The 19,894-nt window shown below is 39.7% G+C and overlaps 1 protein-coding gene across 3 annotated transcripts in view; it reads right to left on the reverse strand.

Moving 5' to 3' along the window:
* MID1 (midline 1) overlaps positions 1 to 19,894 on the reverse strand; it is a 211,475-nt gene that overhangs the window by 36,623 nt on the left and 154,958 nt on the right. For all 3 annotated transcript variants that reach the window (XM_054163456.1, XM_009896964.2, XM_054163455.1), the window contains exon 3: positions 6,676 to 6,771. In XM_054163456.1, the coding sequence (XP_054019431.1) occupies positions 6,676 to 6,771 (96 nt within the window). The remainder of the gene's footprint in view (positions 1 to 6,675; positions 6,772 to 19,894) is intronic.

The following is a 19,894-nucleotide window of genomic DNA, read 5'->3' on the forward strand; positions in this document are numbered from 1 at the left end:
GCAACAGGCTGCCCAGGGGAGTTGTGGAGTCTCCTTCTCTGGAGACTTTCAAGACCCCTCTGGATGGGTCCCTGTGTGGCCTGCCTTAGGTGGTCCTGCTTTGTTAGGGGGGATGAACTCCATGCTCTCTAGAGGTCCCTTCCAACCCCTAACATTCTGTGATTATTTATCTATTCAGTAATTTCTTTTTGAGCAGCTACACAAAACAAACAAAAAACCCCAACCAAACAAAGAAAAAACAACCCCCACCCAACAACAAATACACACCACCACAAAAACACCCCACTGATTTTAAAATGTTATCTGATATGTGTGAGTGTTCAGCATGTCTGCCAAAATATCACCTTTTTTCCCCCCTCAGGTGAATATGTAACATGGTTATATATATAAAAATAATCCCACCCTTTGACACAGACAAACCCAATGTTTAAATGAGAAGTTTAGACTGTGATTTAGCCTGCAGCAGATCTTTGGAAGTGAGGTAGAAACTGAGCATTTCCATTACAAAGAGAAAGCAAAGGATGCAGCAGTCTGAGGGTTACACAATTGGAGGAAAATGCCTTCCCTTCCTTATAAAACCAAAAAGGATTTTGCAGTGGTGTCCAAAATTTGCTTCCTATGATGTTTAGTGAATTGAAAAAAACCCAACCAAACCAAACAGCCTGAGATACAGCTGTTATAAAGCTGTCTACAAGCAAAACCTAGTTCCTTTCCCCTCCCCCCTGCATAATTGCTCCAATTTTCCCTCCAGCTGAATACAGATTACATTTCTGCCTAACAGATGAGAGAAGCTTCATGGTATTGGCTATATAACGGGCTTTTAATCATATATTTCCTAGAAGAGATGATCTAGAAGATGTCTGCAGAAGCCTCACTCATTCACAGAAACAATGTGCCTTAGAAACTAAGGCAAAGAAGGAAATTCACTGGGATACAGCACTTTGTCAGACACAGGAACCTGTAACACTAAAACCAAGAGGAGAACCCAAATGCTTGCAGTGTTAAATTCCCTGATTCAACAGCAAAGCATCTAAATTCAGATCTGCATACAGCTGGAAAAGGCACAGGCCAGCAGAGTAGGTAGGATTCAGTCCTCACCACTTCACATGTAGCAGGCATGCAGGGGAGGATGGAAATGCAGCAGCCAGAGGGCAGGGAGGGAGGGCTGCCAAAGATCACCCTCCCTGGGACACTGCCATGCTGACACCTCCCCAGTGCATGGCAGAAGGAGGAAGGCTTGCAAATGGTTGGTATGGTCATGGGGATGCTGTCACCCAGGGATTAACTGATATTCACAGATCCTAGACCTGTCTAATCCCAATATTACAACAAGGTTTTTGGATGATTTATTCAAGGATCCTACTGAAATAGTGAGATATTCACAAGAGCAATTTCCATGGCAAGTTTGTTACAAGCAAATTATTGCAGCCTTGTTTCACCCAGCAGGACAGGATCCAGACAAAGATTCTTCCTCCTCAGCTGAGGTAGGATGCTTGTACCTAGACTGTTAAATTTATGCCAAAGCATAAATATTTTCATTACCTCCTTTTCTCTCAAACACCTTCTCCTCAGTAGCTTCAGAACTAAGTAGCTGCTTTCCTGACATGCACAAATATCCTTATAGACTTTTAAGAGCCACGTGCTGCTTTAGCCCCATGCCAGAGGGTTCTCTTTTTGGGTGAATGTCCACAGAATGTAAAGATAAAAATTTTCCAGGATGAGTTAAAATGCCTTTTTTAAAAAAAAAAAAAAAAACAGAAAAAAAAAGTATTCTACAGATACTCTGTGCTGTGTGAGTGCTGTGAACTGGCACTTCAAAGAAACATACTTCAGATTAGCAGCCATTTCTATTCTACTTTCTCAGACTGTGAGGAGAATTGTATTTTATCCTGGTAATCATTTTACGTAGCCAAGCCTGCTATCCCTGGGAAGGCAGCTGTAGCTGCTGAGCAGAGCTGGCTTACCAGGGCCAACCAAGCAAGTGGCCCTGAGGGAGGGACTGCTCTGCAGAAAGCAGCCTGGCCAAAGGCATGACCTGTCATCATCTCCAAGGAAGGAAAACAAAACTTTGCTGATTAACAGTCTTCAGGGTTTCTGCAAACCCAAGAAATGACAGACAGGATTATAGAGGAAGGGAGAGCAGAAATTCTGATGGGAAAATGAGTGCAAATGATAAAAGATGGTAGGGATGTGTCTGAAAGATTTGTAAACCCGGTGTGTCAAGGTATTCCTAACAAAATAGAAAGGTTAGAGATAAAGAGGAGAATTATCACCTCATGCATTCACTTTTCATGGCTCCTTTGAGAAAATGGGATTTTTTAACTCAAGTGTTACCATAAAATAGGTATTAGCACAGACTACTTGCATATTAAGCATGAAATCAGACATTCAGATACTAAAATTAAAATGAAAATTATTATCAAATGCTTAATAATATCCCTGCTGTACTTGTAGCAGTAAAGAGCACAAGTTTGCCTTGATTTATTCACCAAAGATTTCCTGTTGGTATGCCCAGAACTGCCCACAGGAATGCAAGACTGGAAGTGGACTTCTTGAATTTCCCAAGATCAGGATCCCTATCAGGACAAATCCAGTCATAAACTGATGAAATCCATCTAAAAACAGACAAGATTCATGCCTCTGCTGCTGTGATGAAAGGTGGCCCCAGATCCCCCCACTCTGCTGCCTGGAAAGCATCCAGTGCCCAGATAATTAACATCCCCAACCAGTCTTTGCCTGCTCATGGGAGTGAGAGTTAAAAATAATTCCATTTCTTTTCAGAAGAGTTTTGAAACATAGAGACTAAGATTTGGCCTTTGCAATCAATGAAGTTAGAGCTGCCTGATGGGAAGGGTGTATGGCGGATAATTCATCTGCAGTGAAGCTGGTTGCTGGGAAGCCGTTAACAGCTCACTTGGTTGATGAGAAACAGTGGCTCTGCGACACCATTTGGTTTGGCTGGCAAGGAGTCATTTATTCAAAAGACAAAGAGCCTGCTTGTGGTTCATTTTCAGAAATATCAGGTTCTGCTTCACACTGAAAACCAAAAAAAGACATTCCTTTTTCATTTTTCCTCTAACAGTAAGGGTTTTTTTGGCATATGACATGGCAAAGACTTTTTTACTTGTTTGTGTTTACTTCTGCTAATAAATGTTAATTAGCACCACTTTTTCCCCCCCAAAGTTTATGTATCCCTTACTAAGAGCAAGGGAACTTTAACACAGGGAATAATTATTTCATTTCCTTCTTTCTTTCTCAAATCTCGAATTATGTGTGAAACTTTCCCTCCCCCAGCTAGTTTTAAACACCCCCCCCCATCTAAATCAGCATTAAAATAGCATTATTTAAATGATTCACAATTAACTAAGGCAAATGAAAGTATGCAAGAGCAGCTTTTGAAGTGTACCGCCTGTTTTTACATTTAACAGACTGTATACAATATATTTTATGTTATCATCTGTGGTATACTGGATTAAAATCTGAGAAAGGAAACTTTTCCTGTGAAAGGTTTCAGCCTTTGAGTGAATTCCTAAGGCAGCGCTAATACAGACATTGGATGTGCCAGCTTTTCATTGCCTGATATATTGTAATTTTAAACGTGTAGCATTAATGTTACAATTCTTCATTCAGGTTCCTGGTTTGAGATGAATTTGTGTGGTGAATAAGCACAAAGAAAGAGACCATACTGACTTAAACAAACCCCACCCAACATCTAAGCATGAGCTTCTCTAACTCTGGAGATACGCACAAACAATCTGAACTTTCCACAGAGCTCTGAGAAACAGAGATAGCTTTAAAGTTTACTTCCACATCCCCACTTGCCCAATATCCAGCGTGGCCTAGGTCCGGGCTTTTGACTGAACCTAATTTCTTAATATTTGGCTAATTTAAATGCTAATTAGAGTAATTTGATGACTAAAACGTGGTAAGAATTAATTAACAATTTTTCTGCTATTGCTTTATGTCTACAGAGAAATTTTCTAAAGCAGGGCTCCAGGGACAGCAGCGCATCTGTTACCAGTTGAGCAAGTTGAATTTTTGGTAATTCTAAAGCTCAGAGCTGGTCATGTATTGCACAGTTGCATAGGAGATGCAGCAGGGACTTACAATTTTCCAGACCTAGCCCACCTTGGACACAGGCTACCAATGAAGAAGAGGCCTTATGCTGTCTTGAGCCCATCTGCTTCATGGGTTTTGCCTCTAGTTTTATACACAGAGGAAGAAAACACGTCTCATCTCTCTCTCTCAATATCTACTACACTTGTTCCAGCAGGCACTACTGCTGTTCTGCCTGAAGTTGTTCTGACTCTACAAAGAACTCAAATAATTTGCCTCATGCCTGGTACTGTGGATAGACTTTCTTGGTTTTATTAAGTCCTACGAAGTCAGTGAGGTGCCACAGGGGTAGAGCTGACAGAAAAGTAGAGAAGATGATTTCAGAAAAAACAGTCCTGAGATAGATTTTGTTTTGTTTGCTTTAGTTTGGTTTGAGGGTTTTAGGGTGGATTTATTTTCTGGCCTTTTTTGGGGGGGGTTGGAGTGTGTGTGTGTGTTTGTTTGTTTGTTTGTTTTGAATCAACAGGCACAGATGCAAGATTTTCAAGATGTGGTTTCAAATCTATTCACAAGCTAAAGTCAATCTTGGGCTTAATTAGGTCACTGAATTTTAGCCTGGGAAAAAAAAAAAAAAAAGAGAGAAAAGAAAAAGCCCTGTAGAGAACTTCCATGGGACTTCATAAATAAGAAAAAGAAACTTCCCTAAAAACCTTTCAGCAGAGCTGGGAGGTGGCTGCGTTACATCTCTCTCTTGCATTATATACTTGTCTCAGAAGCTCTTGGTTAAGGCTACCTTCCTCTCTCAAATTCTCCTCAAGCTAACATTGATGAAGAAACCTGGCTTGATTTGACACACACACTCTAAGTAGAATACTCTTCCTGCACATCACTGCTATTATTTAATTTCCTTGTCTGCTAGGAACATACAGAGTGCCCTTCTCTGAACAGACCAGGCTGCTGCAGGATTTGCAGTGTAGTCAGAAGTGAAATGGTCCTATGCAGAAATCTGACAGCAGACAGCATTGTAATATGAACAAAACCCAACCATTTTTCACAAGGAAATAAAGTTCTTACTGGTAATCTGACTAGTATTTGGCTGTTCAAATAAAAAGACTCTTTTCTCTTTGATTGAGATCTAAAGCTTCTTTCAACCTAAATTGGCAGCATTTATGTTGTATCAGGTCCTCTGATTCTTACCCCTTTAATTTCACCATGCCATCCCAGACAGAGTTTATACTTAACGAAAGCTGATCGCACTGCAAATGCTGGCCTTGGCAGATCCCAGCGAATCTAGTGTATATGTCAACAAGCACATGGGCCTCAAGATGTTGAGCCTTTCCTAGTCTGTCAGTTTCTCAGCCACAGTTTATCTGGAGAAGGGGTACAAATGTTTTACATCAGATGTTTCACCTGGGACCCATGGCTGAAACTGACAACAAGAAAAGCACTAGTGATAAAGTTTTGATTGCATGAGGTTGGTTGCATAATATTTGCTGGCAGAAGGCATAAACTCATGAAGTGAAAAAGCATGGCAAAAAGCAATAAAAAAAGAATTTTGCTAAAAAAATGACCTATTATGGACAGTCTGGCAAAAGCAGAAAGAAAAGTTTTGCTACAAAAGCACTTATTTTGGACTCTGATCTTTTCCTGTGCGAGCTCCAAAGGCTGAACTAGTCTGCAATTACTTTAATTTGCTTGTATAGCAGTAGCCTCTCTGGGGCCATCTAAAAAAGCCCATAATTTGGGGGGAATATGGATTCAGATCTCTCCCTGATAAATATTTTCTGTGACACTCGAAGTGGAATATGGAACCGAGGCAACTCAAAGGTCTATAGGCATCTTTCATCTTCTGAAAAGAAATATATCTCATGTATGACTTTTGATTCCTCACTGCTCTCTACAACTGCCTGAAAGGACATTGTGGAGAGGCTGGTGCTGGTCTCTTCTCACAGTTAAGTTATAGAACAAGAGGGAATGGCCTGAAGCTGTGACTGAATAGGTTTATACTGGACATTAGGAAAAAAATTTTCACAGCAAGAGTGGTCAGGCATTGGAATGTGCTGCCCAGGGAGATGGTTGAGTCACCAACTCTGGATGTGTTTAAAGGTGGTTTGGATGTGGTGCCTGGGGTATGGTTTAGGGGTGAACCTTGTAGAGTAGGGCTATCAGTTGGACTTGGTGCTCTCAGTGGTCTTTTCCAACCAGAATGATTCTGTGATATATTTAGATACTTAATTCTGATAGGGAAAAAAATAAATCTGTGGCTGATAGAAACCTAAATACCTTTGTGGATCTGGGCATTACTATTTCCAACTGTAAATATTACTCTAGTTCACAAAGCACACAAGCATGTTATGCATAGTGAGTACAGCAGTGGCAGGAGCTACAAAACCATCACAACTTAAAGGGGGTAGGAAGGAATGTAAAGTGAAAAAGCTCCAGATCAGATTGCCACTAATGTGATTTAGTTTTGGTGTTTTCTGTTGGTTCATTTTTGTTGTGGGGGTTTTGTTTATTTGTAGTTGTTGTTTGGTTGGTTTTGTTTAAACTTTTGTTCCTGAGTGCTAGAAGTGAATGTGATTAAGTCTACAAGTATTTCAGACAGAGATCAGTACTCACTTCTACATGTTGACAGGTCTGGATGAGTTTTGCCAAAAGAGTTTCCAGTTCAGTATTCCTCTTAATAAGGTTGGTGAGGTTACTTTCCAAATTTTGCTGTCAAAAAGAAAGAAAAGAACAGGTCAACACTTTGAAGAATTTAATGCTTAGGCAAACAGTTGAAAAATGGATATATCTTCTGGATTTGAATGTTGAAATTGCACAAGTATGAACATGAGACTTTCATATGCCCCATTAGATGTTTTGTACATATTAAGGATGGCAAGACAAAATAGCAGACAGGTTCAAGATAAAAGTGGGGTTTAGAAAAGAGTGATTCTAAGGTCCTACTGAAAACTAGATTAAGCAATTAGTTTCAATCAGGGAAAAAAATAGGGAAAGTAGAAGAGCCCCAAAGCTACATATATTTCACCAAAAAAAGAGAGTGGTTTCTTTATTTAGGCTGGGAATATTGGGGTTTTTTTACTTCTCCTTTCCTGCTCTCATTCTAATATCTGAATTTAAAAGCCTACTGAGGTCTCTGAGAATGTGCCCATTTAGAACTGTGTTTGTAAGGACCCAGTAGGCTGGTCAGCACGTTCTCCCTGGGATTCACAGTGCTGGGGGAAGTGAAGCTAGTAGATTTAATTCCATAGCTCTGTGGTGTTAGAGTTTATTAACACATAGTTTCAGAGGAAAAATGATCCTTTCTGTGCATAAGAATGAAATATCTACTCACAGACTGTCCCTTCACTAAATGTTCTTAGTAGAGAACTTATGGTTTGTGGCTATGTTTATCAACCAATACTGGTATAAACAATACCCGCAACTGTGGGAAATCAGTGTGCTTTCCAGCTTCCAAATGTGATGTCCCAACCTGGTCACTGTGCAACTGCATTGAGGTCTATCAAGAAATGTTTGAGCCTCCTTTCTCCTCTCCCTATCCACAGGAAGGAAATCCAAGCATGTGAGAAAGAGGAGGAGGTCTCTGATGGCTGTGGCCCACTCCCTGGCTGCACTCTGGAATCTGCAGCTACCAGCCTCTCTTTTTTTCACTACATGTCTCAAGATATCTGGTGTTCTACATGAAATTCCATCTTCTGGAAGCATGTGGGCATGAAAAAGTAATTTTTTTCATTTAAAAAGTAAAGTTTCCACAGAGATAAAAAAGCCCTGTGAGTATAAATTAAGTACATAAAGCAGAAGATAAGAAAGAAGCTATTAAAAAGAATCTTGACTGCAAATACTCATTCCAGGGGCATATATTTCATCTTAAAAAACCCGAGGGCTGCTGCCAGCACAAGCTGTTTCTCATAGTTATTCACCTATGTAAGTGTGTGAGACTAGTCCCTTGCTTAGTATTCCTGACAGGCTGACAGTCCCTGTCTTTTAATTGTACTTTGTCCTCTGAGCAGTCCCCAGTATCTAGGAAGTACTGAAGAAGAATACCAGAAATGGGCCCTGCATTTCTCTCCACACAAGGGCTGTAGTGTCTCTGCAGAGCTCTCATTAATTTCATCCCTCCTCATCTTTTATTAATGGGCTTCTATTCTTCACACTACTACTTTTCCCCTTGATGTATCTATTACATCACTTAAGTCCCTTCAGCTACCATTAACTCATTTGACTTCCCTCATTTATCTCAGCTTCCTGCCTCCCACCTCCATGCACACATTTAATGTGTGTGTGTTTTCTGACACTGTTATTCTCTGCCTATTTCACACTGGTTTAAAACACTTTGCTCCTTCCCCTCCCTTTCTACATCTCTGCAATTCTCTTATTCCTTCTTGCACAGGGCTACAAACTGATGAAACTGGCAGTAGTTCATTGCTGTACTGTGTGCTTTGTTGTTTACCAGGGCTGATGCTGTAAGTGCTGCAGTAGTAGACACTGCTGTTACATGAAAGACACCAGAGGATTTTAATGGCTTTATGTATATAACCCTTCCAAGAAGTGTGATGGGTGTTGGAAGAACATGATTTTGGCATTTTCTTCCCAGTACAGCCATGCATATTGCATATCACAAGATCTGGCTGTAAAAATACCTTCTACACTGCATTCCTTTTATAGCCCATTAAGAATGGGCATTGTTTACCCAACAGTTTGAACTGTATCTTAGACTTCCATAAGGTGCACTGTGAACATTTAATTGCAAAGGCATGTCTGCTGTGCTGTTAGATGTCCCTTTGCAGAGCTGAGACTCACATGCAAAGTCAAAATAACATACATAGTTACAGTATCAGATAACCTTTGTCTTTAAGGGCTAGTTTGTTAAGCAAATCCAAATGTGCAAATACTCCTGAAGCGATATTTATATACTTTCCTAGTGCTCATACATTGCTTTTGTACAACCTCTAATATTTTATTCTAAAAGGTTGAAAAAAATTTTCTGTATTTATTATTGCCTAATTTAAAATGCATTATTGGAGATAATAAATGCTAACAGTTGGGATCTAGATATACTATGAAGAAAAAATGCTCTCAAAGCTGTTATGAAACACTGAAGTGATTTTAGATAACCTGAAATAATCTTCAGCCCAGGCCATTAATACACGAAGATATGACAGTAGGCACCAGAAGAGTTCGAGTCCTGCCCTCTTTCTTTGCTCCACAGAGGGGAACCCAGCCAGGGCCTGAAAGCTGTGTAAATTTCAGAAGAAGAAATTTACTCACAGGCTTTCCAAAGTGCTTCAAACTCATTTCACATCCACACTTGAAATTTCCCAGGTTTGGAACTCTGTTCATCTTGAAAAACTGATCAAGTACTGTCGACCAGAATTTCTGGAGTAGTGAATTATTGCCTGGGTTTTCAGTGTGGAGAAAGTGTGCTCTCACATTATGATGAGTCCCTGTGAAAATGAGTGGCAGAATAATTTTATTCAAAGCATCTTCCTTCCTCTCACCTAATCTTTTACTGCCATTCTCCCAGGTGAACAAAATTCCAGCTCTATTTTCCCTATTATTGAGGTAAATAGTAATTTCTCCTACTGCATGCACCTGTCTTTCTGCATCTTCTTTGTCAGTCACCAATTTTTATTTTTATCTGCCTATTAAAAAGTGATACTAGAAATGCAGAGGCTGTTTCTTTAAAAGGAGAGTAGGTGCTGTGCATTTACTCTGTGAACAGACTTCATGCATCTTAACTCAGTGGATGCAAACTGCACTTGTAAGACAAAAGCCAGGCTGGATGCTCCCTGACTTACAAATGCAGACGTAGCCCAAGATATTGATGTTCCACGAGTGCTTTGAAACTGTACTTACAACATTCAGTATAAAGCAAAAGGAATGCTAACCGTCTATTTAGCGTGGTCTGACAACTGTACAACATAAATATTCCTAAAATCTTGGGATGAATCCAAGTACATGAAATCACAGACATGTAATTGAAAAGGACAGTTGAGGATGATGTTTCGTTTTGACTCTGCCTGCCAATAAAATGATACAATCCAGGGACTCAAGTCTGAAGTCAGAAAAAATAATGCTAATAATTAGAGGAAGGCAACTCAGGACTGAATGCCTTTTTTAAGCTGCTGTCTAGCCCACACTGAAGTGGCAGCAATGATTGCGTGAGGCTTGTGTCCCGACTGAAGTGGAAGGTCAAACTAGATGATCATAATGGTCTCTTCTGGCCTTTCAATCTCTCAGTCTATGAAAACCAAATGTGAACCCGTGCCCTTTGCCAAATTAACAGTCTCACGCAAAGCATAGCTTGTCTGCAATCAGAAGGTAGCACAGATAGTCGTGAGCTACTACAGGGTTAGAAATGCTGTCAAAATAAATTAATGTAAGATTCAAAAGGAGAAAAATGCTGAGCTGTGTGCTCCTGCCTTACGTCACAGCAGAGAAAACAGCATTCCTGAGGTCACGTTCTCAGGGGCTTTTTTCTGCCTGATAAATGGCATCTATGCAAAGGGCCACAAACTAAAACATGCAACTATCGGCTACAATGAGGTTTAAAATTCCATTTGAAGTAAAGCCACTTTTTTCTCATTAAAAATATTCTTTTTCCTGCCATTGGTAAATATGAGAACCACTCCCTGCTTCCTGGAAAGCTTTGAGAAGCAGTCCATTGAAACTGCAGCACATGCTAAGACTCACAAGCTTTGGGACTGCACTCTGTAACAATGGCCTTGATCACCATTAACATCAAATCCATTGTGATCAACACCTTTTGGCAACAAACACTTAGAGCAATGTGCAGTTTCCTTTGCTCCTGGTGTAGAACTGACCAGAGCAAGCCATATTTTGAGGCTACCTCCTGGCTTACAGAATCAAAGAGAATCACACAGAATCACAGAACATTGTGGGTTGGAAGGGACCTGAAAGATCACCTGTGGTGATCCCTGTAGTTTAGAGTTGAAAACAACTTTGGAAAGAGTTCTGAGTATCAGAGTCCTGCATAGTGGAAATTAGACTTAGTACTTTTATGGGTTTCATGAGAACCACGGGCACCCTCCCGTCACCCCTTTACAAATGACCAAACTGAATCAGAGATTATATATATTCTGATGTTTTTGGTTACAGTATGCAACCGACAGCCACACAGTTATGCTGCAGTAGAAGAGAGATGAGGAACAAAACACCATAAAGCAGAAGCGTGATTGTATCCTAACTTACTGAAGCTATCAGGGCAACAAGAGCAGCCTTGACAGGGCAGGTTAGTCTCCAGTACATGCCAGCTGCTCATAAATATACACTGTGCGGCTAACAAAGTCCATGCAACCACATCTTCACTCTGACTGTTTTTCCCTCTAACTTGAAGAAGCTATGCTTGCATGTGCTCCAGTTACATTTTCACCTCATTGTGGTGACATACCCTATGACCTAGGCCTGTTGCCTCCAGGACTTGTGTCTAACCTATTAAGAAACTTGCCAGTCAATTCCAGAGGAATGGCCAGACTATCAAGCACGGTTTGGGGCCAGATTTTGGGTCTATGTGAGTTTAATGTTTCCTTTGTTGTTCTTTATTTAAATGGACATGCCAGGTGCACATGGAAAAACTTAAGCTAATTTTTATTCTATATACTTGTCCTGAAACAGATGACTACTCTTCCACAGGATACACATGCTCAGCCTTGTATTTCTCCAGCCAGGGAATGGTAACATTTGCGGTTAATAGGAATGATTGACCTCAAGTCCCAAATGTGCAGAGCTTGACAACTGCACTCCACATTTCTACATGAAAAGAAATAACAGCTATGATGTGGATAGACTCCTGGGGACTAAGACTTGTACCTCAACTGATTATAGTATATAACAAGGAAAGACCCACGAGGTATTGCACTGTTAATTAATTGTCCAGGAATATTTTTATTAAAAGTGCAATAAAAATAGCTGTATTTTAAGTCATTTGACATAAAGGTTGTTAAATAACCTGTGTCTATTTCCATATTTCATAGAAATATGGAACTTATTTTTTTCATTAACCCTTATTTAAAATGGGACATTGTGGAAATGAAAGGAAATCCAAGTGTTTCAGATTCTTGACCATGTAAAATCTTCATTAGCTGAGAGGACAACAGTCTAGGGAAAACCTACAATTGCACTCTCACTTCTCTGCAGAGCCATGCCCTCAAAAATAGCATGAGTACTGGCCACTTGCAGCCACAGCTCTGCATTTTGATTTAACTACACTAATCTGCCTTGTGAGCTGCTTTGCTGCAGTGCACTTTCATCTTCCTTTACTGCTTCTTCTTCGATCCTCAGAGCATAAGAGATATTTCAGGACTGGGGTCTCTGAGGAAAAAATACATGGGAGCTATATATATATAGTACCCCATAGCAAGAATTTTCCTTTGATGTGTAGTTACTAGTTTGGGAAAAGAAACAATACATAAATATATACTTTAAAACTACTCTGCCTGTAACAGGAACCATGACTACCAAGAACACAGGCCAATAAAACTGACACTGCTTAGTTATTTTCAACATTATAATGAGAAGTGGAATTTTAAATATACATATACTAAAAGTAGTAACATTTTCTTTTAAACAGAGGAAGTAATCTGTTTTCTGAGAGCATTCAAAAACATTATAAGAAATGTGTCCCCATTTGGACAGTGACAAAACTAACTATATAAAGCAAGCATTCCTTTAGAGATTCTCACTTCAATGAAACCATTAGAAGGTACCCAAACACTGGCTTAGCAGGGATCTGGAGGGAGTGGGTTCAGCCCTATTTCTAATAAGTCATTAATCACAGAAAGACCAGAGTGATGCTCAAGAACCAAGAATCAAATCTAGATTAAGCATAAGACTTGGTAATAAACCAAGCATTTGACTTGATAATAAAACAAAGCCAGTCTTGGAATGATATGTGAAGTAATAAAGGTTTGCAAAACTTGATATATTTGAGGCCCTAATTTGTCTCCATTTGTGTGGGTTTTTTCTTCAATGCAGTAGTCAAACTGGAAGCTAAGTATTAAAAGAGCACAACAAGTACCAGACACTCTGTGTTTAAAACATGTCATTGAAGACTTATTGTGGGGATTGAAGGATTCATAAGCTCATTGCTTTCCCAGTGCAATGAAGGCGGTTAAGGAGAACTTTAACTGTTGTGCAGCTGTCTTGCTGCATCCTGGCTGTGTCCACTTCCAGTCTCCCAGGAAATGGAAGATATTTTAAACAGGGAGCTCAACAAGAGCCCCTGCTCATGAATTGCCTAATCTAGTCTTGCACAAGCAAGATCTGGGAGGAATTCATTAAAAAAACCACAACCACTGAAGTTCTGTGTTTTGCACATGAGTAATGACAGACATTTATGTGAAGAGAAAGCAAAAAGCTCATCTAAAGAACCACAATTTATGCAGCACTACTGAAGTCCTGGCTTCTACCAATGTCTGCCCAAACATTTCTAAGAGTTTTTATTTAAGAGGTTGCATTATGAAAAAAAAAAATCTGGTTTTAATCAGCCAGAACACATTACTGCATTTTGTGGTTGAAAATTTCCATCTTATCTAGCCAGGTATGCATAAAAGGCAATACAGTATTCTGCAAAAGGAGCAGGTTAGAAAGGACTCTTGGACAGGCAAGAAGTAGAGAAGGTCAATGTGTTGATTTGGTATTCGTTAAAGAGCAGACTAGTGGAGCTTTCACAAACTTCAGCTATTTCTGCTGGCCTGTAACAAAGCTGACATTTGGGACAACTGCACTCATCTGCATTTCTGTTTCTCAGTATGGCAAAGAGTGCTTTGAAGGATAGGAATTTTCCATCTGGAGAATGAAGCTGAAAGTCCATCTTCTGACACATCTGGAAGGACTAGGGCAATCAGAGCACACACTGCTTTCATTTTCTACTGGTGTCACATCTAGCATTTGGAATAAAGATAACTGCAGCAGTTCTTTTTTGAGAAATGGGAGTGATTTTCCATGCAGGTATTGTCCAGGCTGCTAGAAGCACTCTCTGGAGCCTTTTTCCCTCCAGGCCCCAACTCTGGCAGCCTGTCCCTATAGAGGAGGTGCTCCAAACCTCTGATCAGCTTCATGGCCTTCCTCTGGACCTGCTCCAGCAGTCTGATGTCCCACTTATGCTGGGGGCACCAGAACTGGACACCCTATTTTAGGTGGGATCTCACAGGAGCAGAGAAGAGGGTGAGAATCATTTCCCTTGTCCTGCTGGTCACACTTCTCTTGATGCAGCTTGTCTGTCGTTGTTTCCATTTCCAACACAATATTTTGTAGTGTACATTCTGAATTCAAGCTTTCTCTTTGCTGAAGGATAGAACACTAAGGGAAGATCTACCTGTCTTCTTCATAATAGAACCTAAACAATTACTAAAAGATACACCCATCTGAATAGGAAGAGACTTGGAAAGTTTTACAGATAAAATAAGGACAAGATGCTTTGTCTGTGGCCTTAATATTAAACATCCAAATTTATGTTAGTAAGTTTGATAAATCTGGCATCAGACAAGAGAACATTTAATGCAGAGAAAACCTTTTTGAAGCACTACGAACCCACAGTCCCCTCTCTATGATAACAGCAAGTGAAAGGTATAAGCCAACCCTTCACAGAAAGGGTGCCACTTTCTTGTTACCTCTTCTTCCTTCAGAACATCAGATACAGAAATCATGATCCTCTAGACAAACTTATGTGTGAGGAATCCTGCTAACTTATCTTAGACCTTTTCATCTTATCCACACCAGAATATATTTGAATTAGGGATGCAGAACTGACCTAGTTTTAAATGGCCTGCTGACCATGTTCACAACAGGTGGCCTAACAGCAGGAAGCTGTAGAATCAGCCTGCCTGAACCCTCCCAAACTGTTTTGGCCACTTTTCTGTGCCATTTATCATGACAGGCACTCAGATGATGAAACATAAACCTTCTTGCATTTTGGTGAAAAGACTAGCAATTTAGAGAGAGGTACAAATCCAATTATTCCTGAAGAAAGGGAGAGGGAGATCTTAACATTTCATTTGACACATTTAGATAATGCAGCCAATTTATACAGACTTCCTCCAGACAAATTATTCATTTGATTTATCATAGTCTTTGAAGTTTTCCCTACTGTCAAGGCAGACACTGAAAAATCTGAGCCAATGCTGATTATACAAGTAAGCTTTTCATGGCACTTAAAAAAGATACAAAAAGCATTAAACCCTTGGAAGTATTTATTTGGGACCTTTGATTAATTTTGATCTCAGAAAATATTTCTTTGGAATAAAGACTTAAATTTGTTTCACTGATAAGTCTTTGATTCCCCCTTTCTGCATGCAGGACTGTTTGCCCCACGCCTAGACAGGCAAGTCTGTGAGATGGCCAAGAAAGAAATTGTGCAAATAGCTGAGGGTGTGCCAGGAGGCCTAGGCCATATATTGCCCGCATCACCGATGCTGTGAGCAGCTCTATTTTCCCAATTGCTTTGCTGCTTCTGGAAGTGCATGCATTTTGCAGTTACACTGTGACAGGAAAAGCAAGTTGGTGTCTGCAGGCCTTTCACTTTGTTGTAGCTGCTCATGCAGGATATGGGAATTAGCCCTGGAAAACTGTATATTCTAGATAATGTTACTGGATATTGAAAGGACAGCTCTATTAACTTGCATTTTTTTCCCCTTAAACTTGTTTCTACCAGAGGCTGCCTATTCCACACACTTAACAGCACAAAACTAGCTTTTACTCAGGATATGTTAATTAATAATGATGTTATTCTACTTTATAGTTCAATACCTCAGGGATTTATTCTTGGGTTTGCAATAATGTATTTGCTCCCAAAGCGAACAGCAACTCAAATCACACAATGTCTTTGTTTCCATAGTAACTACCCTGTTTCAACTGAAACAAATGAAATGCCAAATGCATGAGGCCTTAAAATGCCTTAAATTACTTAAGTAATTAAATGAAAAATGATAAAACTGGTTTTCTCAATAGAGATAAAAGAGTAACAGTGCATACTTTATACTTTCTTTCTATGAATTTCAATCACTTTTGCAAGAGAGAAACATTATGATCTTTACTTTACATATTATTCATCTTCCCTAAGATTAAATGCCTTTAGTCCAAAACCCACATAGCCTTCAGCTATATTAACTTTTCTACTGAGTCAGTGGTCTTTGAATGAGAGTCATTAGAAGCCAGTGAAGTTAAGAAAGGTCTCTCTTGTCACAGACACCACACACTGGTAACACATGTAGTCTGGGTGCTCAAGATACTGACTAATTATTACTTTGTTGTCAGAGTAGTATTGGTATATATGATACCAAAATATGCTTAAATAGCATGCACATGGTTGCTGATGACAACAAGCACAATGGCTCAAAGGTACCAAGGTTCGACGTAACAGCAGTATCTCCCTGCCTGAGTTCATTGACACATGATTGAATCGAAAAACTTAGTGGATGAACATCCCCAATGCAGATTTCTAACACTAGCACTTCAGAAATTTCTGATGAAAAAGTTTGTCTTGCTGCCAAATGTGATTTTGAAAATGCATGTGCAACAAAAAAAAAGGAGATTTCAGTGCTTCCTGATGGGTTTGTCCAAACCTTTAAGGCTGCATGTTCCCATTGCTAAACACATGCTGTGGTATGACCCCAGTGTATGACACCAGATGATGTGTGCCTTTCAAAGTGAATAGAACTCTGTTTGTTTAAAAACATGTAGAGTTCTCTACAGGTACCTTCAGAAATTACTTAAGTACAAATTAAATTTGTACATCAAAAATGCTTTTGAGGCTGGGGGCAGAACAACTGGCACCAAAATCGATCCTGAATTAGAGAAATGGAAATGGCCATAAAAATAATTCATCATCAATAAGTCACAACTTTGTGGCTTTCTTTCAGGAAACATTGTGCTTGGTAAAACAGCTGTTCACCCTGGCAATGGCAGAAAAGGTCCCATGATCCTCATGGACAATAAGGTGAACATGCTTTCACAGGAAAGGTGGCTGTTGTCACCCTAAAGGTGTTCAAATACTGGAAGAGGTTGCCCAAAGAGGCTGTGGTGTTCCATTCTCAAAGATACTCAAAACAGTTATCCCTGTCAACCTGTTCTCGTTGTGCAGGGGGCTGGACTGGATAACTTCCAGAGGTCCCTTCCAAACCAAATTATTCTGTAATTAAGATGCTTAGTAGCATAAATCACAAATTTTCCTAAAGTTATGAAAATCTGAAGATCTTTTAGGATAGATAGTTGAGCCTTAAATTTTATGAAGTGTATTTATTTAGAAGTTTTCTTATACACTCTTTTATGTTTCACCAGAGCTAGGAGGCCTGTAACATCCAAATCCGAACTAAGCTCACACACTTTGGGTAAAAGCACGAGAAATTAACAAATATCTATGAACTTAAGAATTTGTTTTAAACATTTAAGGAGGCAGATTTCAGGAGGATCGTGTTTTAGGGTTTTAATAAGCATAAAACTTGATCAGCTATGACTAATATGTTCATAGTGCATAGGTGCCAACTTTTTCTCTACATTTGATTGCAGTATTTGCTGTGCAGTATAAACTCAGTGAATCACACAGCTACGTAGCTTGCTCTATTAACTCCATTGAATCTTTTCTTTGAATTCTTATCTTTTGCAGGATATCAGGTTTCAGGGAATAATATAATCTCTAGGTAGTGTACAATTGCAGAAACTTCACACCTTTTCTACCTCACCTGGAATGTGTCACAAGGAAAGTCTTATTTATTAAAGGATGTTTTCGGTTTTCAGAGCAATTGTGAGAGGCGATGAATAAAACAGGACAGGAACTCCGAGGCATCTTCAGCCTTCATTATTTAACACACTCTACTAAAAAAGAAAAATCTGACATATTTCCTTCATTTGGCATTGGCTGGGCACTGTAAGCAAGAGTGGAAAAACTGCAACCCTTTTTCAAGCCTTGGTTTGTCAGCATGTGGCACCAGATGTGGTTTTGTGTTCCTGGGCTGCACTGGCGGGCATGAAAGTTTCAAAGAGCTTTAGTTTAAAAACCTTTCAATGCACAGAACAGATTCACGCCTGCTTTTAGCTGCTTTTAACATTTGGTTCCTTGGCATGAAAGCTGTGGAGCAAAAGGAAGAAAAAGCCTTAAGATGTGTGTGGATTGCTTTATGTAGAAGTACAAATTAAATTAAGAGGATTGAATACTATACAGTGCTAGAAAAGTGCAAAGAAAAGAGCACCACTTCAATGAATTACAAACCCTCACACAACACTTGTTCCTATTGCTCAGTTTTCCCTGCATAGCCTGGCTACCCTGTTTTCCTCAGCTTCATGGAACTGTGGGGTTTTCTCGTCTGGTGGTTGGGTTTTTTCCTTCCACAGCAGCAAATGCCACTTAACTGAAGTGAAATCCTTAATGCTTTTGAGGGTATACAGTATGGGTCTCCTAATTAGGACATCCTGTGGAAACTCCATTTAAAAATAGACTGGAGAAAGAGGAAAGAAATACTATTTAATACTTTGTACAGAAATAATGCACCAATTAAACAAAAATGCAAGCTAAAAATTGCACGCTCTTCATTTTACCCCAGAGGTCTTGCAGAAGGCTGAAAGCATTTTCAGTTTAGCCTCACAGATTCTAAAATCTGAGTGCTGTTCTGCAATTATTCTGTAATTAGTCATTTTGTTACTAACAATGGAGTTTATAATTTCACACCAGGATGATCATCACTTAAAACCATTTATTTCAGCTCAGTACATCCCCTGTTAATTGGAATGTTTTGCTCGTGGTGTGCTCCCATTAGGATACAGCCATGTCATTACAGCCATTAGGCTCAACCTCTTCTCTTGAACACAACCCAGGAAACAGCCCCCCTTGAACACATGCATATTGATATCTGGAACTGGATAGAGTAACAGCTACCTTGGTTTGTGAGTTTTAGGTGAAACAGAAGAATTAGTATGCAAAATGTTGCCCTCTCTCTTGCACGTGAGGTCAGATTCTGCAATTACTTCAGTCACGTCTGGCCTTAGAAAGCTGAGGATTTATGTCTGCCTGCAGCAAGTTGGAAAGAGAAGCTTTGCCATATGCAAAGGGCTCCGTTCTGTCATTAGTTGAATCAGATGATTTCTAGAGATGCAGTTCAGCTCTTAATTTATCCTCAACTACATGGATTTCAGATTTCTTAAAGCTGTTCCTCATACCAGCAGGGACTGCAGTCTCACCTACGATTATGCATTATGCACTGACATTTCCCATTATTGAATTCTGTTTTCCCATACAGAAATGTCAAACTTCAGCTCTTCCAGATTACATTTTCCAGTTACAGCATTTCTTTGGCCCGATTTTCTTTGATTTTTATTTCTATGAAAATGACAGATAAAATCACCAGCTAATTTCACAAAACAGGCTGAGCAAAATGTGCTCTATCAATGATGAAAAAATCTTGCTCTGCTGCCTCAGTGCTATGAAAGAGAGGCTTCTCTGCCAGGTATATGTGTTTTTTTCTGGCAGGTATACGGCTTTTCCTGCCAGTCCTTTCAAAGTCAGATGAGATCTGAAAAAAATTGTACATCACAGTTTTGCAGCTAAAAATTCTGAAGCCTGTCAAACCTGTCTGAGTCCCAGTGAACCAGCTGGTACATGTACCATGGTACACTTCAGGGCTACTAAAACTAAATCACACTATTTTTGTAACAGCTTCTCCCACCTAATGATTCAAGGCAGGGTCATATTCCAGATCTAAAAGCTATCCTGTGCCTTCAGTCCCACGGGGACCCACTACTTAACACACAGAACTGGTAATTGAAATTAAGCAAATGCCATAATTTGAATAGAGACAGAGAAAAGAGTTTTACAAAGAGATGAGAT

Source organism: Dryobates pubescens, chromosome 8 (genome assembly GCF_014839835.1).
Source record: "Dryobates pubescens isolate bDryPub1 chromosome 8, bDryPub1.pri, whole genome shotgun sequence".
NCBI lineage: Eukaryota > Metazoa > Chordata > Aves > Piciformes > Picidae > Dryobates > Dryobates pubescens.